General features: G+C 36.6%; 1 protein-coding gene across 6 annotated transcripts in view; it reads right to left on the bottom strand.

Moving 5' to 3' along the window:
* The window catches only part of UVRAG (UV radiation resistance associated), a 317,013-nt gene that overhangs the window by 169,856 nt on the left and 123,560 nt on the right, over window positions 1–23,597 (bottom strand). For all 6 annotated transcript variants that reach the window (XM_032259109.1, XM_032259107.1, XM_032259108.1 and 3 more), the window contains one exon: window positions 3,695–3,800. In XM_032259109.1, the coding sequence (XP_032115000.1) occupies window positions 3,695–3,800 (106 nt within the window). The remainder of the gene's footprint in view (window positions 1–3,694; window positions 3,801–23,597) is intronic.

The following is a 23,597-nucleotide window of genomic DNA, read 5'->3' as shown; positions in this document are numbered from 1 at the left end:
TCACTCTGTTGCCCAGGCTGGAGTATAGCAGCACGATCTCAGCTTGATGCAACCTCTGCCTTCTGGATTTAAGCGATTCTCCTGCCTCAGCCTCCCAAGTAGCTGGGACTATAGGCACGTGCCACCACACCCGGCTAATGTTTTGTATTTTAGTAGAGATGGGGTTTCACCCTATTGGCCAGGCTGGTCTCGAACTCCTGACCTAGAGATCCACCTGCTTCAGCCTCCCAAAGTCCTCGGATTACAAGCATGAGTCACCGCACCTGGCCCTGAAATGATACTTCTTAAAAGATGCATGCATATCCAATAGGATATGAAAAATGCTCATCATGGAAATACAATTTAGAACAAAAAGAAAATACTACATAACTGCTAGAATAGCTAAAATGTAAAAAGACTGACCTCTTAAATAAAATGGACAAATCCTCGAAAGACACAGCTACCAAAGTTCACTCAAAAGGTAAGTCATTAAAGAAATTGAATTCCCAGTTCAAAAACCTCAAAAAAAAAAAAAAAAAAAAAAAAACCTCCAGGCCCAGATGGCATCAATGCAAATTCTACCTAACATTTAAGAAATCATTCCAATTCTATACATATTCTTCCTGAAAACAAAAATGGGGAAAACACTTTCCAAAAGTGAGTTGAGGACATCACCCTAACAACAAAATTAAATAAAGGGATTACAACAAAACAAACTACAGGCTGAGCACGGTGGCTCATGTCTATAATCCCAGCACTTTGGAAGGCCGGGGCAGGCAGATCATGAAATCAGGAGATCGAGACCACCCTGACCAATATGGTGAAAACCCGTTTCTACTAAAAATACAAAAATCTAGGCATGGTGGCACATGCCTGTAATCCCAGTTACTTGGGAGGCTGAGGCAGGAGAATCAGAGAATCGCCTGAACCAGGGAGCTGGAGATTGCAGTGAGCCAAGATTACACCACCGCACTCCAGCCTGGCAACAGAGCAAGACTATGTCTCAAAAAAAAAAAAAAAAAAAGAAAGAAAGAAAACAAACTACAGACCAATATTCTTTATAAATATATATGCACAATTCCTTTAAAATTTTTTAACAAATTAAATCCAGTAACATGTATTAAAAAGTAATTCACCATGATCAAGAGGGCTTTCCCCAGGAATGCAAAGTTGAGTTAACATTCAAAAATCAACCTATGTATTTTACCATAACAGAAGAGAAAAAGCATACATTCATCGAAACAGATACAGGAAAGGCATTTGACAAAATCTAAAACACAAACTGTGCATGGTGGTACGTGCCTATAATCCCAGTTACTCAGGAGGCTCAGGTGAGAGGACAACTTAAGGCCAGGAGTTCAAGAGCAGCCCAGGCAACACAGTGAAATTTCACCTCAAAACAAAAAAAAATTCTAAAACACGGTAAAAATTCAACAGCAGAAATTTCACAAGAAATGTAATTAAATGCCAAAAAATGTTAGGCATTCATGTTATGTGAGAAGATGGCAAATTTTTCAAAGTCACCAAGTATGAACCCAATTTCTTGTAATACATGTAGTCTCAGAAGGTAATCTGATTTCCTTCAACATCAAATATGCCTTCTTGCTGCATTGTTACTCAGGTTAAAATGAAAATGATTTCTAAATGCTGGAAATGGATGGGTGGAACACAATGGCCATGGGCCAGTTTGAAAAGTAAATGAGAAAAAAGACAAATAGTAAAGTTTTCTGATATGCTACAGGTAAAACTTAACGTGACTAATTGACATGCAGATGGTATTATTCTCTGAAAGGAAGCAAGTAAACTGAATTCTCTGTCTCTATTGTCAAATTATTGTGGGAAAGTTGTTTCCTTTCTTTAAGCTTCATTTTCCTGTCCTATTATAAGAGAACATTATGCTAGATTCATTCTTAAATTCAACAGATACTTATTGAGCACCTACTATGTGGCAAACACTTTTGCAGATGCTGGAAATACACCAATGTTTTAAAAAAAAAAAAAAAAAAAGAAGAAGAAGATTAAAAACCCCTCCCCTTGCAAAGTTTAGAGAGATAGAAAAATATGTGAAATATATACCATGGCAAACGATCATGAATATGATAGAGAACAGTAAAGCAGGAAAGGAGACAGAATGTACTGAGGGGGCTGCAGTTTTAAATGGGGTTATAGGTTCACATTCCGTTCAAAAATCCAATGATTTTCTTCTGTTGATGAGGCAGCATAATAACATACAGCGAACCTCTGAACTTGACCACTTTAAACTCACACATACTATTACTTTGCTCTGTGTCACCACTTAGATTTTTTTTTTAAAACAGGATTAAAAATACATTTTTCCACACTGAGATAAAGTACATGCTGTCATTTAATGAAACAAGTAATTTCTCAGTCTTGCCTTGGGAGAGGAAAATAAAAATAAAACCTAGCAATTTTTTCCAAAGGTTCTAAAAATCTAGCATTTTTATATACTACAGAAAGAATTAAAATTAGTGATTTTTTCCCTCCCCTTCAATATATTTATGGTTTGAAATTTAGTCCTTTATTGGGTCTAAGTTACAACAAGAGGTGGTTTAATAGTACCTTAAATGGAAGATGTTTCTATAGACAAGGAAAGTCACATGAATAATAAGAATTACTACTATAGTTACTGCAGCTACCATATTTTGTATGCTTGCTACGTGCCAGGTATAGCACTAGCTGTTATATATATATCAGGTTGAACCATATGAAACTGCCATTTATAGGTCAAAATCAGCAATTGTATACAGTTTGAACTAATATATTAATTTCAAATTCCATGAGAGAAAAGTTTCTGTGAGGTTACATGCATTGCTGCTTTTCTACACTTCCACTATATGATTATCTTGGGCAAATCTTCAAGGCAACAAAAAGCTTTTGTTTGGTGATGTAAAGGCCCTCTGCTAAGCTGAGAAAGCTGCAGATGACAACAGGAAGATGCTGCCTATCTGTGATAATGAGTTCACACAAACAAATACTCAAATAATTTTATCTAGAACTTAATTTAAAGATCTAAATTTTATTTTAAGTCTAAGCCACAGCACAAAGTTACTCAAAAGCTATTCATTCCAAAGTGGCTTTTAAAAAAAGCTCAATTTATTAGCCATATCCACTATTGTACTTACAAAAACACAATATTCATTACAAAAATAGACTTTTTTTCTGCTCCACTAGGAAGGGTATAAAACAACTCAAAATTACACTAAATCTTAAATCTGTCCATTTGGGTTAGGATTTCTATTTCTTTGGAAATGTCTCCTTAATAGAGTATTTCCCAAAAGGGATCACTGTCTACAAACCAGTCTATTTTGCTCAATCCAAATACTTTTTAAATTCATCTTTCAAAAGTAAATTAGCTCCCATAGTTTATTTTTTCTCCTCCTGGCAGCTATTTTTCATTCACTATATAGTTCATGTTTAGAGTTCACATTAAGAAAACTGCCTTTTAATTATCTTCTAAGTATTTTTATGTAATATAAAGTTTCATCTAGCAGAATAAAGCAGGCACTTTGTGTGTTACAATATTAGCAGATGGGAAAGTTTATTTCCAACATTTAAATGCCAGTAGAACTCTCAGTGAAACATTAAGAAGATAATAACAACTATCTACAGGGTTTTTCAAAATTAACCCTAGAAGAATACTATACTCTCCTTTAGAAAACAAGATGCGTAAACAGGTAAATACGTAAAAACCTACCAGCTCATTGCTTGTAGATGTGAGTCTTAGTTTTTCTTCAATTTCCTTTCCAATTTTCTGAACAGTTACCTGAGTCTGTTTAATTGCACACTGGGCTCTATGAAGCCTAGAAATATAAGTTATAGAAAAATGTAAATGAGTTAACAGTAAACTCAACAAAGGGCCTCAGATATAAATGCAAACCTTGAGGATACATAGAATTAACAATGAACTCAATTGATTTTCAATTCTCTAGCATAGTCACAATAAAATAACAGGAAATACAATAAATCCTAAAAATAAAGCTCTAAAACACCCTTTTTGTACCTGCCTGCCTACCCCTGATGTACGGTGAGGTAAGATGAAGAGCTCAAACAAGTTTGAAAGAGCTCTGAGAAAATAATATGGTAAAATTCTATCATTTTGTAGATGTAGAAACTGAGGCACAATGAAATTAAGTGGATTGCTAAAGTCACCGAGAGAGTATCACTGCTATCAAAGGTGACAATTACTTCTAGGTATCCATAAAGAAAAAAATAATTCACAGTAATCCCAGTTAAGAAGGTTGAATCAAAGCAGACAGCACTCTCAAAGAGATAAGAAAAAACAAAAAAATGATAGAAAAGACAAAGTAATAGGAGGAATTACATACTTGGCCAGATTCAAATTAGCAACTATATTCTCAGTAAGGTCTCTTTCAAGGAACATTAAGAGCTATTTTTATTTTTAAATTATGGGTTTTGTGTGTGTGTGTTTTTGCTTTTTGGTCTCCTTATTTTAATTTTAATTTTAATTTTATTTTATAGACAGGGTCTCACTCTGTTGCCCAGGCTAGAGTACAGTGGCACAATCGCAGCTCACTGCGGCCTTGGCCTCCCGAGACCTCCCAGGCTCAAGTGATCCTCCTACCTCAGCCCCCAAAATAGCTGAGACTACAGGCATGCCTGGCTAATTTTTGTATTTTTTGTAGAGACGGGGTTTCACCATGTTGCCCAGGTTGGTTTCGAACTCCTGTACTCAAGCAATCCACCTGCCTTGGCCTCCCAAAATACTGGGATTATAGCACTACGCCACTGTGCCTGGCCTCTTTATCTTTAAATATAGCTCGTGTATTTCTTATACATTTCCATACCAAATAGTCAAGCTGTCTTTATTTGTAGATGACAACTGTCAGGTGAAAAATCATGAGATTTTGTCAGAAATCTGCAAAAAAATTTACAAAAAAAAAAATTGCGAGAAATCTACAAAACAACTACTAAAATTAATAAGTTAATTTAGCAAGGTCATGGGATATAAGGTCAATATACAAAAAAATCAGTTATACTTCTGCATGTAGGCATACCTCACTCTACTGCACTTCGCTTTATTATGCTTCATAGATACTAATTAAAAAAAAAAAGTTAAAAGTTTGTGGCAACCCTGAGTCAATCAAGTCTACTGGAGTTATTTTTCCAACAGCATGTGCTCACTTTGTGTCTCTCTGTCACATTTTGGTAATTCTCACAATATCTCAAACTTTATCATTATTACTCTATCTGTTATGGTGCTCTGTGATCAGCAATCTTTGGTGTTGCTATTATAATTAATTTGGAGCACCATGAGCTGTACCAATATAAGATAGTGAACTTTATCGATAAATGTGTGTGTTATGACTGCTCCACTGATTGGCCATTTCTAGTGTCTCCCTTTCTGTCCTTAGGCCTCCAAATCCCCTGAGACACAACAATATTGAAATTAGGCCAAGTCTTACAATGGTCTCATAAGTGTTCAAGTGAAAAGAATAGTCCTTCATCTCTCACCTTAAATCAAAAGCTAGAAATGACACAGTTTAGTAAGGAAGGCATGTGAAAAGCCACGTAAGCCAAAAGCTAGGCCTCTTGCATGAAACAGCTAAGTTGAGAATGCAAAGGAAAAGTTCTTGAAGGAAATTTAAAGTGCTACTCCAGTGAACTCATGAATGATAAGAAAGTAAAAGAGCCTTATTGCTGATATGAAGAGTTTTACTGGTCTGGATAGAAGATCAAACCAGCCACAACATTCCCTTAAGCCCAAATCTAATCCAGAGTAAGGCCTTAACTCTCTTCAAATTTTTGGCGTCTGAGAGAGGCAAGGAAGTTGCAGAAGAAAAGTTGGAAGACAGCAGAAATTGGTTTATGATGTTTAAGGAAAGAAGCCATCTCTAGAACACAGGCATGCGAGGTGAAGCAGGAAATGCTAATGGAGAAGCTGCAGCAAGTTATTCAGAAGCTCTAGGTAAGATAATCAATGGAGGTGGTTTATACTAAACAACAGATTTTCAACATAGATGAAACAACCTTGTGTTAAAAGAAGATGCCATCTAGGACTTTCACAGATAAAGAGGAGAAGTCAATGCCTTGCTTCAAAGCTTCAAAGGATAGGCTGACTCTCTTATTAGGGGTAAATGCAGCTGCTAATTTTAAGTTGAAGCTAATACTCATTTACAATTCCGAAGATCCTGGGGCCCTTAAGAATTATGCTAAATCAACTCTGCCTGTGTTCTATAAATGGAACATCAAAGCCTGGATGACAACACATCTGTTTTCAGCATGGTTTTCTGAATATTTTAGGTCCACTCTTGAGACCTACTGCTTAGAAAAAAATATTTCTTTCAAAACATTACTGTTCATTGGTGATGCACCTGGTCACCCAAGAGTGCTGATGGTTATGTACAAGGAGATTAATACTTTCATGTCTGCAAACCCATTATCCATTCTGTAGCCCATGGATGAAGGAATCATTTCATCTTTCAAGTTTCATTATTTAAGAAATGCATTCATAAGGCTAGAGTTGCCACAGACATTGATTCTTCCGGTGGATCTGAGCAAAATCAATTGAAAACATTCTGGAAAGGATACACCATTCTGAATGCCATCCAGAACATTCATGATCCATGGGAGTAGGTCAAAATATTAACAATAACAGGAGTCTGGGAGAAGCCGATTCCAACCCTCTTGGATAACTTTGAGGGGTACAAGACTCAATGGAGAAAGTAATTGCAGACATGGTTTTAAGAGCAAGAGAATTAGAATTATAAGTGGAGCCTGAATACGTAACTGAATTGCTGTCAACTCATGACCAAACTGGACTGGATGAGGAGTTGTATTTTATAGATGAGCAAGAAAAATGGTTTCTTGAGATAGAATCTACTTCTGGCATTGAAGCTATAAACATTGTTGAAATGACAACAAAAAAAATTATACTATCATAAACTTAGTTGATAAAACAGTGGCAAGGTTTGAAGGAAAAGACTGACTCCAATTTTGAAAGAAGTTCTACTGTGGGTAAAATGCTGTCAAACAGCATCGCATGATACAGAGAATCATTCATGAAAGAAGAGTCTATTGATATGTCAAACTTCATGTTGTCTTATTTTAAGAAGTTGTCACAGTCACTCCAACTTTGAGTAACTACCACCCTGATCAGTCAGCAGCCATCAACATGGAGGCAAAACCCTCCACTAGCAAAAAGATATGGCTTGCTGGATAATGTTAATGATTCAGATGATCATTAGCATTTTTTAGCAATTATGTTTTAATTAAGGTACATACATCGTTCTTAGACATAATGCTATTTCACACTTAACAGACTACAGCATAGTGTAAACATAAATTTTATGTGTTAGCCCCAAACAATTGAGATACAAAATTTTTAAATATTTTAATGATAGCATTAAAAAAAAAATACTTAGGGATGAAATAAACAAAAATGTGCAAGACCCAACCCTGAAGTCACAAAACACTGCTATGATAAAGAAGAACTAGTAAGTAAAAAAATGTACATGGACTGGAAGATTCCATATTGTTAAAATGTCAGCTTTTCCCAAATGGGTAAATAATTTGAGACTCCCAATCACAGCCCCAAAGGCTTTTGTTTTCTGTAGAAATTAATAAGCTGATACTGTAATTTATACAGAAAAGCAAAGAATCTAGAAGTGACAAGCCAATCTGGAAATATGCCAGATTTCAAAAGTTTCTATTAAGTTACATAATTAAGACAATATGGTGTGGTCATGGGAATTAAAAAAAAAAAAATAGAACAATGGAACAGAATAAAATGCACCATAAATAGTCCTACACATATACAGCAAATTAATGTTTGACAAAGGAATCAAGGCAAATCAGTGCAGAAAACAAAGTTTTTTAAACAAAGGTGCTATGGAACATTGAATAAGCATAGAAAAAAAAAATCAATCTCATCCCCTACTTCCTATAAACAAAAGATTAAGGGGGATCACAGTAAATATAAAAGCTGAAATCGTAATACTTATGGCAGAAAATATAGGACCATCTCTTGCAACCTTGGGGTAGACAAATATTCACTAGAGAAGACACAAAAAGAATTAATCATAAAGTTAAAAAGGAGTAAACTAGACTTTACCAAAATGAGAAATACCTGTTAATCTTAACAAACATGCGATTAGAAAAATAAAAAAGCAGTCCATAGACTGGGAGAAATATCTGTGAAGCACCTATCTGACTATAAAGAATTCTTACAAATCAGTAATCAAGACAGCCAATTAAAAATGGACAAAAGAGTGAAATAAACACTTAACAAAAGAAGATATAAGAATGGCCAATAAGCATAGGAAAAGTCACTCAAAGTCTTAGCCATCAGGGAAATGTAAATTAAAATCATAATGAGGTACCATTTCACACCTGTTAGAATAGATAAAATTAAAAGGACAACACCAAATGCTGGCAAGGATGTGGAACAACTAAAGCTTGCACACATTGCTGGCAAAAATGTATCAAGCTGGTGCAAAAGTAACTGTGGTTCTTGTAATTATTTTAAATTTAAGTTGCAAGAACCACAATTACTTTTGCACCAGCCTAATAAAATAATAGTCCCATTTTTTAGAAATTATTAGTTATTAAGTTAAACACACATTTAACCTATAGCCCAGCAATTCTACTCCTAGGTATTTACCCAAAAAGAATAAAAAAATTATGTCTACAAGAAGCTTTGTATAAGAATGTTCACAGAAAACAACTCAAATGTCTATCAAATAGAAGAATCAACAGATTGAGGTTTATTCATATAATAAAAATCTACTTAGCAATAAAAAGGAGCACACCACTGGTACATACAACAATATGGATGAATCTCAAAAACAATACGTTGAACGAAAAAAGCCAGAAACAGAACAGTCCACATTGTATGATTCCCTTTTTACAAAGTTTAAGAACAGGTAAAACCAACCTATGGTGACAAATTAAGAGACTGTCCAGCTGCCTATGTGAGTGAGGACTGACATAGGGAGAAGAAGGAACAAAGGAACTATCTGAGGTGATGGACATGTTCTATGTCTTTATTTTTCGAGATGGGGGGTCTCACTTTGTCACCTAGGTTGGAGTGCACTGTCACGACCACAGCTCACTGCCCCCTCAAATTCCTGGACTTAAGAGATCTTCCCACCTCAGTCTTCCAAGTAGCTGGGACTATAGGAGTATGCAACTGGGTCTGGCTAATTTTTTTACAGACAGGGTCTCGCTATGCCCAGGCTTGTCTCAAACTCTTGGCCTCAAGCCATCCTTCCACCTCAGCCTCCCAAAGTGGTGAGATTACAAGAGTGAGCCACTGCACCTGGCACTGATGTCGTGACAATGGTAAGGAGTGCACCAAAACTCACAGAATTTACTTAAGATCTGTGCATTTCACTGTGTGCGAATTTTATCTGTTTTTAAAAGGTGGTCATCAAATCCTAACCTAAAAGTCATCATATATGCAGGTGGTTCATTTTCTTAGCTGTTTCATGGTATCACTAACTCTGCCAACATTATTATTATTACCCTAAACCCTAGATATATTCATCATATATTCTATTCTGTACTTTTAGAAATTGCCTGATATTTATTGATGATTTCTTAGGTCATCTAAAAAGGACCAACTCTCAAAATAGCTATTTTGCTCATTGGATCAGTAATTCAATAAATCTCTCAGGGCTCCTAAAGAATCCAACAGAGGAGATTATACTCCATCCTGTTGCCTCTTGGTCTGGGTGTGTTTGTGTGTTTAACCTACATTGACAGTAAAACTCTCTTAAAAAGACAGCTCTAAAGTAATTTTACATCAAGGTCAAGGCCCTTTGTGATGTAGTCCCTGCTGAAACACCCAGTTTCATTCCTAATACCTTTTACCTTGCACCCTCATCTCCAGCAATACTGAACTACAGGTAACTCTGCACACATATCCTCCCATTTCTTCCTCCTGTACCCCTGTGTGAGCTGTTCCATGTGCCTACTGGTTCCTCCTGTTCCTTAACAGATAAATAAATTCCTAATTCATTTAGAGGCAGCTCAAGCCACCTCTTCTTGAAAGGCCTTTCCTGACTATTCCAGAGAGGTAGAGGCATTTCTTCCTCTGGAAATCTGCTACATCATGTGTATGGCACCACAATAAATATTATACAACCCAACTTTACAGCAACTGTTTATTTCTTTGCCTATTTCTTCACTAGATCTTTCTGAGAGAAAAATATATTTCACCTTCTCATATATATTCCAAATGCTAAACACAGAATGTGGCACAAAGGAGGCACTCAAAATATATTTGCTGGCTTAATGTCTAACATGTGAACATAAAAAGTACAGTCCCAAAATTTGATATTTTTGACATCAGTGGGAGATTAACTGGAAGATCAGTGTGGTAGTTTCCTATATTTGTAAATTGAAAATAGTGTATTTAAATAAAAATCACATGAACACCACTCATTCACGTAGGGAAACAGCAATTTTTACTAAAAATGTTATCAGAACTCTAAAAATGATAGACATCATCAACCCAGAGGAGAAATCAACAAAACAGCCTGTTACTTTAAAAGTAGGAAAGTGCTGCCTAAAACTTCACTGGTACTATGCAAACAGACTTGTCAAATGGTAAAGACTTTAAAAATAAAAATGATTCATGACCATAATTAATGTATGACTTCAACTATTTGGCTCTCACTGCCCCAGACGCTTTCTGATCTTACCTTAGGGGCTTAAAACACACAGACAGAGTCACATTTCCTCCAATCTTCAGTGTTATCCAAATAGACTTTCAGAGCCCCTGCTACATCAAGACAGAGCTAATAACATCCCCCTTTCAAACCCAACAAGAGAATAAAAGTTTGAAGTATTTAGGCTTTGAAAAATAACATGGGACATCCTGATTTCCCTGGGGATGAAGAGGTGAAGGACTAACTAGAAAAGAAGCAACTGCTTTACCTCCAAACTGGTTGGGCGATTTCGGAGGAATGTTTCTTGATTTTGCAAACTATCAAAAGAATCTATAAAGAAAGAAATATATATCATGTAATAATATGGCTGAGTGGTCAATAGCATCACTAACACTCCCAAGCTGAAATAAAACTCATCATCACTGGTGCTGGGAAGGAAAGATCAAGTGGCTACCTGACAGGCATTCTGGTGATAGCAAAGAGATGCATTCCTATCTTTTAATATGATTTGAGATAATAAATTGAAACTGGACTAAAAAAGCGCTTTAAGGCTACATATTTCTGTGAATGTAAAGATACATTGAATAAAAAAAATTATGTCAAATTATTAATAAAGACTGAGACAATGCCAATCAAATATTAAAAATAATCTCACTGAAGTAGAAGTTAGAAGACAATATTGATCTTATCACATCAGAAACCCTGCATTCAAGTTTAAGGTGAAGAATGACAAATTAGAATACCTAAAAGGCAGTGAAGTATAGTTCCCTATGGGTTGCAGAGAGATAAAAAGGGAGAATACAGGAAAGACAGACGTCTATTGAAACAAATCAACATCTTATCATTAACGGTTTTGTATTTCATATGAAGATGCTTAGATTTTTATTCTGAAGCATTAGAAAACCATTAAAAAGTTTTAAACTGAGAAAGATTTAATTATACTTGCACTTTAGAAAGATATTTCTTCTTGTAATAAGGTGAATGGCACACAGAGAAGGGCTATTCCAACAGTCCAAGTAACAGACGGCTCTGTCCTAAATTAAATTAGTGACAAGATGGTGTCGATGTGAAAAGTGAGAGAGAGGAGAGATAAAGAATGATGCTTGAAAACAAATTACCACCATAAAAATGAAAGAGAAGACATCATTACAGATCCTTCAGATATTTAAAAGGAATTAAGGAAAAATTATCAGCAACTCTATGCCAATAAATTCAACTTAAATGAAATAGTCAAATTGTTTAAAATCTACAAATTTCCAAAAGAAACAGAAAATCTAAAGAACCATTATCTGTTAAAGAAATTAAACTTGTAATTAAAGATCTTCTCACAGAGGAAACTCTAGGCTCAGACAGCTTCACTGGTAAAATGCCAGTAGTATCAAACATCTTTCCAAGAAGAGGAGATGCTTTTCAGTTTGTTTCATGAGGTCACCATAACCCTGATACCAAAACACTATAAAAAAATGTTAAACCAATTATTACACATGAACGTAAATGCAAAAACCGTTAACAAAATGTTAACAAATCAACTCTAGTAATATATGAAAAGGATAAAGCAACTTGATCAACGGGATTTATCTGAATAGGTTATATCATTCTGTTATTGACTGATTTTCAAATACTATACAAAGTTGGTATAATATTTGAAAATCAATGACAGAATGAAGAAGAAAAATATGATTATCTTAAAAGATTCAAAAAAGAAGCATTTGATAAAATTTAATACCTGTTATTGATTAAAAACAAAACCTCAACAAACTAGGAGGAAAGGGAGTTTTCTTAATCTGATAAAGGGTTTATAGAAAAAAATCCACAGCTAATCCTACACTTATAATTCAAAATAAGGCAAAGATATCCTTTCATCACCCTATTCTATATGTACTCAAGGTCCAAACCATTGTAATAATGCATTTTAAAAGTAAATAAAAGTCACAGGTATAGGAAAGGAAGAAACAAATCTACTTGAAAGTGCTATGATGCTGTATGTAGAAAAATCCAAAGAAATCTACAATCCAACTACTAGAACTAATAAGTAAATTCAGCAAATTGTAAGAGTTCAGATTAATATATAAAAATCAATCAGTGTTTCTATATAATATCAATAAATAACTAGGAACAAATCTAAAGAAAGGTGTGAAAGACCTGTACATTGAAAACCATAAAACACTGCTGAGATATTAAAGAATAAATGAAGACCATTTCATGGATTGGAAGACGTGATATTATTAAGAAGTCAAGTCTCCCTATATTGATCTAGAGCCAAAGCAATCCCAATCAAAAATCCAAAAGGTTTTTGTTTAAGAGAAATTGGCAAATTGCTTCTAAAATTGATATGCAAATACAAAAGACCTAGAACACCAATAAAGTGTCGGTGGGGAAAGCTGGAGGGCTTATAGTACTAGATTTTATGACCTATCATAAAGCTACAGTGAGTAAGGCAGCAGAAGTTACATAGAACTAAACAAATAGATCAATGAAACATAATTCAGGTTATAGAAAGAATCATACATAATCAATTTTGTAATTAAGAAGAGTTTTGCCAACAAATGGCAGTGAAATAACTTAATACCTATATGGCAAATAAATGAACTTTAACATGTACCTCACCTCATATACACAAATTAATTTGAGATGAATTGGGGCCTAAATGTAAAAGCTAAGACTACAAAGCTTCTGGAATAACACATAGAAAAATATATTCAAGACCTGGATTAGGTAAAAATTTCCTAAGGGCATTACTGAGAAAATGAAGAAAATCAAATCATGACTAGGAAAAAAAACTTAGGGTGCGTGCGTGTGTGTGTGTGTGTGTGTGTGTGTGTGTGTGTACACACTCGACAAAGGACTTTTATCCAAAATATGTAAAAAATTCCTACATAAAAATAAAAATATAAACAACCCAATAAATGAGAATAGGCAAAATATTTGAACGAACACTTCAAAAAATAATATATAAGAATGGGCTATAAGCACATGAAATGGTGCTCAATATCTTCAATCATTATAAAATTAAAAATCAAAATCAAAATGATATACTACTACAAGCCTATTGTAATGGCTAGAACTTACAAAACTGACAATACCAAATGATGGCAAGAGGTAGAGCAACTGGAACCTTCGAACATTGCTGGAGGGACTATAAAATGTATAGCTACTTTGGAAAACTGTGTGGCAATATCTAATAAGTTAAATATACACCTCTTGTATAAGCCAACAGTTTCACTCTCAGGCATAATGTGGGCTGGGTGCGGTGGGTCACACCTGTAATCCCAACACTTTGGGAGGCTGAGGTGGGAGAATCACTTGACATCAGGAGTTTGAGATCAGCCCCAGCAACACAGCAAGACCCTGTTGCTAAAAATAAAAATAAAAATTAGCCCAGCACGGTGGTGCACACCCGTTCCCAGCTACGTGAGAAGTTGAAGGGAGAATCTCTTGAGCTCGGGTGCTTGAGGTTACAATGAGCAATGATTGCACTACTGCACTCCAAGCCTAGTGACAAAACAAGTCCCTGTCTCTAAAAAAATCAAACAAATAAATAAGAGAAAGCACATGACCACAAAAAGCTTGTATAAGTTGTTCATATCGGCTTTATTTATAATAGCCAAAAAAGTAGAAACAATTCAAATATCTATCAACAGAATAATGAATAAGCAAACTGTAGTATATTCATAGAATGAAATACCACTTCACCAATAAAAAGAATATACTACTAATCTATACAACAACATGGATCAATTCCAAAAACGGTATGTTAAACAAAAGAAGCCAGAAACCAAAGGAGTGCACCGTATGACTCCATTGACAAGAAGTTCAAAAACAGGGAAAGCTAATAAATGATGAGGCAGTAAGAAAAGTGTCTCACTCGGTCAGGGGTGGGAATGAGGGTGTCAGAACGCTGGCAAATGAAGGGACCTTCTGGATATAATGAAAATATTCTATATCTTGATTTAATGATGGCAATACAGGTACGTAATTTATTAAAATTCATCAACCTGTATGTACATTTCTGCATTATATTGTATATAAATTACACTGCCAAAGAAAAAGAAAATAATGTTTGCTGGTATATGGCTTGCGGAACCAGAAAAATGGTGATGCCATTTACCGTGAGGTAGAACACAGGAGGAGCAGTTTGAGGAGAAAGTTCTATTTTCAGTGGAGGTGCCTGTGTAACATCCAAGAGGATGTGTTGAATATGAGTTGAATATAAAGATTTTTTGCTCACAAGACAGATCCTGGCCAGAGATAAACATGTGGCAATCATTAGCACACAGATGGTTATGAATGCTATGAAAGTGAATGAGATCACTCTGGAAGACTGTGAGAATGAGAGTAAACAGAACCTAGAACAGAATCCAGAGCAACATCAATATTTAAGAAATTAGAAAAAAAAAAAAAATTCTAAACCAGAATATCCAGAGAGAAGTCGAAGGACAGCTGGGAGAGCTGGTATGACAGCAGTTAAAGGAATAGCACATCTTGATGCAGGCAGGATCACTGTCATAAAACTCAAGTAACCTAAGGCCTAGACAGTTCCTACATATTTAGCAGCAAGGACTTAATTAAAGCCATTTCAAATCCATTCACCTCACCCCAGATCCACTGCCACATAGTCAATAGCCCCTAATTGATTTCTTAGCTTCAACTCTTATTTTTCTCAATTCTATTCTGTACTTAGTGCCAAAGAACCCCTGTTCTTCATTTGCTCAGTTAGTAATTGTAGTTTATCTTCCCCAACAGCATCTGGAATACCTGCCTTATATACATCTAAAATTACATTTCCTTAGAGACAACTAGAAATAATCATAATCCACAAACTTACAATTTCAAAGATTTGTGCTAATGCATCCAGTACCTCACCACTTTATCTTTCTTCTTCTCTGATGGACACTAACCTTTTAGATACTCTAGGCCCTCTAATAGCTAGTGTTTGGTTGCCTACACAGTTCCTTTCATTATGTAATGTGTCTATAGGTAATTAACATATATGTACTTCCATCAATGATAAAAGGATTTTTCTGGTGTCTAAAAAGGCGTGATGAACATTTTTCTACACTGAATGCATTTTCCATTTTAAAAGAATCCTATTGGCCGGGCGCAGTGGCTCAAGCCTGTAATCCCAGCACTTTGGGAGGCCAAGGCGGGTGGATCACAAGGTCAAGAGATCGAGACCATCCTGGTCAACATGGTGAAACCCTGTCTCTACTAAAACTACAAAAAATTAGCTGGGCATGGTGGCGCGTGCCTGTAATCCCAGCTACTCAGGAGGCTGAGGCAGGAGAATTGCCTGAACCCAGGAGGCGGAGGTTGCGGTGAGCCGAGATCGTGCCATTGCACTCCAGCCTGGGTAACAAGAGCGAAACTCCGTCAAAAAAAAAAAAAAAGAATCCTATTAAAATAAATCCACCTATTCAAATAAATTTTATCAAATAAATCCATTTCATGATAGTCATGAATCACTGCAGTGCTCCAGAACTGACATCACATTATACTAGTGCTGCCTTTTCCCTTGCTCACACTTCTGTGTTCAATAACCTAAACCTGATGAGTCTTCTTTCCCAATGCTCTTATCCGCATCGTTTCCTTTTCATCATTCCTGCTTTAAGCACCCTGGTTCAGCATTAATAAAAGGCCTTCCTTTCTAATCTCTGCCCTCTTCAATCCATTTGGAACACTGCCATCAGAATACTCTCCTAAAACAGATTTCAATAGTGTACTTCAAAAAAATCTAAACAATGACATGAGAGGTATGGAGATTTTAAGTCTTAGTGTACCAATAATTAGAATGACTACAGGCAAATCTGAGCTCTTTATACAAAAACAAACAAAAACAAACTACCATGTACTAGCACCAAATAATTACAAATTCTAAAAATCTATGATTAGATGTTATTCTTTGCTTGAAAACATCCCAGGGCTATTTAAATAAACATTTAAACTCTGTTGTTTTAGCTTGGCAATTCAAAGTCCAATCAAATCTAGCTCAGGCATAATAGTATCAATATTTACCAGAAACCTAAGGCCTAATACAGTGCCTGGCACATAGAAGATGTATATTTAATAATTCATTGGTGAATGAATAAACATTTATGCCGTGCTGGCTATGTGCCAGGCACTAAGCTAAAAACTTGAAATGAATATTTCCTTTAATTCACAACAATCCATAGACTTTGCACATAATCATTCCCATTCTACCTGTGAGAAAACTGAAACATTTAATAAGTGGCAGAATCAGTATTTAAATCCAGATTTGTTTAACTCCACAGCCCATGGTCTTCCCTGCTACCTTATTTCCCAGCCACAAACCCATCGTTCCCAAGCTACTGGTGCCACTGTCTCCCCACAAACCTCAGCATCAGTAACACCTTACATGTTAAATAATTTTAGTTTCCAAAGAGCTTTTTCACAGACACATTATTTACGTTAAACCTTCCAAATGTATGTGTCCAACCTCAGTATTCCTCCCCTTATACCAGGTTGCTGTGTGCTTTTCTCATCCATTATTCTATGATTCTATTCACAATATACCTCATATCTCAATTAAATCTGCTGCTGCATTTTATCCCGCTACCTTTGGTGATAGGCAGAATTCTAAAATGTCACCCCAAGAATGTCATTCCCCAGTGTACATGCCCTGCATAATTCCCTCCCCTTGGGTACTACCAGTACTTGTGAACACCACAGGAATTACTCCCAGAAATGTTACTCTACAAGGTGAAGGAATTAGGGGGGACTATAATTAAGGTCACCTATCAGTTGACTTTGAGTTAACCAGAAGGGAGATTAGCTGGGTGCTATGGACTGAACTGTATCCCTCCATACCCCACCCAAATTCATGATGAAGTGTCCTAACTCCTAATGTGACTGTGACCCAGACCAATATCAGCAAGAGAACAAGGCGCATAGCTCTATAAACCACAAGGAAGTGAATTCTGCCAACAACCATGTGAGCTTAAATAAGGACCCTGAGCTCCAAAAAGGAACACAGAGCAGCTGACACTGATTTCAGCCACATGAGACCATAAGCAGAAAGGCAAGTCAGCGCTGTTCCCAAATTTCTGACTAAAGAAATCATTTGGAAACAGGACTTTCAGAAGGTAAAGTTAATGAGGTCATAGGATGGCCTTCTAAGAACAGGAAGAGAAGAAGATCTCTCCCTCTCCACATGCATGCACCAAGGAAAGGCTATGTGAAGCCACAACAGGCAGGTGGTCATCTGTAAGCTAGGGAGACAGCCCTCACCAGAAACTGAACCATGCTGGCATCTCCATCTCAGACTTCCAGCCTTCAGATCTCTGAGAAAATAAATGTCTATTGTTAAAGCCACCCAAACTGGTATTTTGTTGTGGCAGTCCAAGCTAACCAATATACAAGGTAGGTCTGCTCCAACCAGGTAAGCCCTTAAAAGGACCTGGCCCTTCCTGAAAAAAGAGATTTGAAGCATGAGAGGGCCTATAAAATGGGCCACGCAACGCCGGGCGCGGTGGCTCACGCCTATAATCCCAGCACTTTGGGAGGCCGAGGCGGGTGGATCACAAGGTCAAGAGATCGAGACCATCCTGGTCAACAAGGTGAAACTCAGTCTCTACTGAAAATACAAAAATTAGCTGGGCATGGTGGCGCATGCCTGTAGTCCCAGCTACTCGGGAGGCTGAGGCAGGAGAATTGCTTGAACCCAGGAGGCAGAGGTTGCGGTGAGCCGAGATCGTGCCATTGCACTCCAGTCTGGGCAACAACAGCGAAACTCCGTCTCAAAAAAAAAAAAAAAAAATGGGCCACGTGGCAAGAAACTGCAAGTGGCCTCTATGAGGCCGACAGCAGCCCTCAGAGAAACCATGAGATAATAAAATATATATTATTTTAAGCCACTAAATTTGTGATAACTTATCCAGCCATCAAAAACTAATACATTCTTTCAATTCGAATATTAACTATCCTTCTTTCAAAGCCATCTCATCATGATTCCATATATTGAGCACATTATCACATTAGTCAAAATAACACCTGTACATTATAAATCTTTAGCCTAATTCCTTATCTGATAATGGTTAACATATCTTTAAATTTATTCATTCATCCTGTCTTCACATTGAGCACTTTCTATGTTGCTAATACTGAGTCTAATGTTAAAAGAAAAAATACTGCAAACAGTCTATGCTCTCTAGAAGTATACCATTTATTTACATATTCGTGCAATAAATACTGAGGGCCTAAATGTTCACCCTGCCCTCTGTTAGGTAATGAAAATGCAGAGATCAGTCAGAGCATTGTCTTCATAATGCTCAAACTTTTGTAGAGAAATTGGTTTGTAAACAATTATAACAGCATTATACAGGCTATAATACAGGCATGACCAGGGTAAGGGCTGAACATAAAAAAGGGGCACCTATTCCAGCGGGAGGGTCGAGTAGAAGCAGAAGTCTTCTAGGAGGTGTAAACACTGAGCCAACGTTAGAAGGAAAAGTAGGAATTAGCTAGGTAAAAAGGGAGAAAGATATTCCAGACAAAAGCAAAAACAAGTACAAAAACAAACGTAGCCTAACATATTCAGGAACTGTAAGCAGCTTAGCAAGGCTGGAGCACAGGGTCATATGGGAGAAGATGGCAAAGGATGAGGCAAAAAGGCAGGCAGAGGTCAGATTATGAAGACCTGGCATATCAGGCTAAGGAGCTTTACTCCCGAGGCAAATAAATAAGCTTTAAACTGTTCTGGAAGCCCGACCAAATGTGTTTTAAACCTAAGGCTATTTGGGCTGCAATGCGAAAAAGACCAGGCACCTCCAGGTACAAAACAGACCCGTGAATTCATTTTGGAAGAGGAAGAACTCAAGTAGGAGCCCGGGAATAGTTAATATTTGGTAAGGGTTGTGGTCTCCCTCAATGGCACTGGGAGCATGCTCCATCTAGACTTCATATCATGCTGTAATCACTTGTTTTCTGGCTTTCTCCAGCAGTGGATTCCTCACTCTTTGAAAACTCAGGCCTATACCTTAGTAGTGTCTGTGCTCCTGAGCTTCCCCGTAGAACCTTATATATACAGGCCCTCAGTAATGGATTATAATAAAGATTACTCCCCTTCCCTTCCTCAGAAATAGAGAGGGACCCACCTCACCCTTCTCTTACCCCTCAGAATACAACAGACACTCAATGAATTAAAAATGACTATTTTAAGATTTCTCTGATTCTATTTTTCTCAGAGTCTATGCAATATTTATTCAGTGATAAATTTATGTTTTCTTAGATATATATCAAGCATAGAAAAACTCCTGGGAAACTGCCTTGAGAACATTTTTTAACATTTGTAAAGCAGAAAATATTTATTATTTCTCACTGTAGATACTACATGTCTATCAATTTAATAACTCTCAACATTTTCTGACAGTCATATCCCACTGATTATTGATATTGACTTGACTATTGACTAAAGGTTCTGTATCTTTTTTTACTCAGACTGTTGCCCATATGCCAAGCCTCCCTCTTCTCATATGATTGGTTTTAGGACTCAAGTATAAGACTATATTCTCCTCCCAATTAAACTGCATCTTAAAATTTAAGATGAACTGGATATAATTCTATCTTTCCAGTCCCCAGAGATCTTATGTACTAATTCTATTATGCAATAATTACCATCTCTATAAGCTCCAAGTTACTACTGCATTAGCTTAGTAAGTTTTCTGTTTCTTTGTTCAAATGCTTAGATTGTGGTGTTCTCAAGAGGAAAAACCATGTCTCCCTTGCTCACCACTGTATACCCAGCATATTGCACAGTTTCCAGCATGTAGTACAGAATAAACATTTAGCGGGTAAGTAATCAAATGAATGGACACGTTGAAAAAGACTAGGTCAAAAACAGAGCCCTATGCCATGCTATTAAAAATTTCCCTCTATATTGACAGCAAGTCATCAAGTAGTTACCAATCAACCTACCTTTTAAGTCATTTGGTTGATATTTCTTCATCTTGCTCCCAAAGCTATCCTGATATACCTTGTCAAACACATTACTGAAGTTATCTGTATCTACAAATCTAAATACCCTTTCAAAATGGATAGATTAGTCTCAGATAACTTGTTCTTGGGAAAGGCTCACTAAAGGAGACAGGATTTAAGCTCCAATATGAAGGAGGGTAGGTAAGACTCTGATAGCTGTATGTGAGGGAACACCTGTTTAGGGTTTTGGGAATAGCTTTTCAAAGTCATTAAGGAAGCAGAGTGCATTACATGTTCAGAACAGAAAGTAGGTTGTGTGCTATAAAACAAAGAGGGCACAAGAGCAGTATCATAAGAGGCAGGCTGGAAAGGTTGATCAGAGCTACAGTGCTGTAGACTTTAAATGCCTAATAAATTCTCTGCATCTCTACAGCACCTACAGCAGTCTCAGACACATGGGAATCACTCAAATACTTGTTGATGGATTTATTAAATATGATCATTTCCCAAAAGACCAGGAGTCTACCCAAAAGCCTGCTTCTACATTCCTTTGTCTAGACCATGCACATAGTTGGGAAGAACACAATCTCATGGTAATGGCATCAAATAAGACAATACTATTGCTACTTATAAAACTAACCTACTTTCAGGGAAAAGTAAATAGTAGCATCATGGGTGGGAAAGTTCTACTGAGGAGAGGGTAGGTGGTGTGAAAGCATGTGATAATGAGCGCATCGAGTCTAACCAAGATATGCATACCCTCAAAAACTAACAACACTGATGATGCAACAGTTAAAGAACAATAATCAACTCTTCACATTTCCAATTTACATCTCAACTAACTCATTTCAGGCAAGAAGAGCCACATTTGGCATAAAAGCAAGCTAAATCATTCCCAGATTTTTTCATAATACTATCCATGTGCACTTTAGCAAGTTTAATTTAAAATGTATTCATTATACAATAAACACACTTGAGGAAGTACACAGAAAAGCACTTCAGAATTAGAAACAATAAACAGAACGAACTATAGATAATGGACAAAACTTTTACAATTTAAAAGGAATATTATATACAACTTTAGGCCAATAAATTTTTTTTTAAAAGTGAATAACTTTCTAGCAAACCATAAATTATCAAATTGTCTCAATAAGAGGATGAAAACCTGAATAGATCGATAACTACAAAGAAACTAAAAATGCTACCAAAGTGGGGGTACGAGGGGGTAGGCCATGATGATTTTACAGGTGCTGTAGTATAAGTATTTGTCCCCTCCCAAACTCATGTTGAAATATTGACATAGTATTGGGAAGTGAGACCTTTTTTACGTTATTTTTTAGAGACAGGATCTCACTCTGCCACCCAGACTGGAGTGCAGTGGTATGATCATAGCTCACCATAACCTCAAACTCCTGGGCTCAAGTGAGCCTCCTGTCTCAGCCTCCTGAGTAGGTGGGACTATAGGTGCATGCCACTGTGTCCAGTTGGCTTCTCCTTTTTCCAAATCTGTTTTAAGGCTCTCAAAACTAAGGATACTAAGTACCTTGCATGCTATTTTATTCAGTAAGCATATGTACCATGAAGTTCAGCACTTGAATACATTTATCTTGACACTAATTCTTCCACATGCTAAATCTACTCAACTGGACAATTACCTTCTTGTGTTTTCTCTTGTATCCCCTCCCATATTGTGTCTGATAAACAGCTGTACACTTAGCAAGTGTTTAATAGATACTTAACAATTTTGTAATTTTAAATTGTAATTTACATAATCTTTTTCAACTACTCAGGTTTCATCAGAATGGCATTTGAAAAAGAAATTGTTAGACTTGTTTACACCTTAACAGAAAGCAGTGGTGTTGAGCTGTAAAGAAAAACACGGATTTGTAAATCTCAGAGAGAAAATCTTGCCCACTGTGAATCTGCTGTTTGTGGAGATTCAAAGGAAAAGCCACCATCACCATGTCTAAACAAAAGGCAAAGGCTTCCACCATGGACTTCAGAGACAAGAAAAAAAATTAATTGCAAATCATTAGATAGGACAATAGTGAGGTTGACTGCAAGGTAAAAATGACAACACATCCCAAGAAACTCAAAGAATCATACTATCAAATACAGAGTTCCAATGAATTTATTCAATTTCCTCTTTGAAAGTCAGAAAATTGCTGACATTCACACTCCACAGGAACTTAGAATGAAGCATAAGATGAGATTGAAGTTCAACAGGAATAAATAGGGTGAAATTATTCAACAATCCAGATCCTTTTTTCCCCCAACTATTTTTAAAATAATTCTTTTGCAATGTAGTATTCAAAACTAAATTACAACGGACACCTCATCTCTTTAAAATGTCTTGCATTTTGATTTCTAGTACTCATTATTCATTATCATTTGTTTTCATTACCCTGAAATTTTACAATCAAGTTTTAGCCCCCTTCCTTTCATTCTCTCCTTTTAAAAAATTACATGGGTGGGGAGAGAGGCCTCCTTTTCCAGGATTCTGTATTTTCAGGCTTCTAATCATAAACTAGCTAATGTGAGAGTTCATAATGGCTTTCCACTTGGCCCTGATGTTCTGGCATCCAAAGTTCTTCTGGTCTATGACTTTCACTGTAAAAGTTTTTCAGAGAACTCAACTCTGGAAACATGACATTTCCTTAATTTGATTACAAAACTTTGCACCAAAGCAAACAATAATAGGTTGGAGAGGGAGAAGTCAGATATGGTGATACAGGTTGAACATCCCTAATCTAAAAATCCAAAATTCAAAAATGCTCCCAATTGCAAAAATTTTGAGCATAGAAGGCCGGGCGCGGTGGCTCACGCCTGTAATCCCAGCACTTTGGGAGGCCGAGGCGGGTGGATCTCGAGGTCAAGAGATCGAGACCATCCTGGTCAACATGGTGAAACCCCGTCTCTACTAAAACTACAAAAAATTAGCTGGGCATGGTGGCGCGTGCCTGTAATCCCAGCTACTCAGGAGGCTGAGGCAGGAGAATTGCCTGAACCCAGGCTGGAGTGCAATGGCACGATCTC

This window comes from Sapajus apella, unplaced genomic scaffold, assembly GCF_009761245.1.
Source record: "Sapajus apella isolate SASKATOON/1434 unplaced genomic scaffold, GSC_monkey_1.0 scaffold106, whole genome shotgun sequence".
NCBI lineage: Eukaryota > Metazoa > Chordata > Mammalia > Primates > Cebidae > Sapajus > Sapajus apella.
The sequence above is the reverse complement of the archived record's forward strand: the minus strand, read 5'-3'. Positions and strand labels throughout refer to the sequence as shown.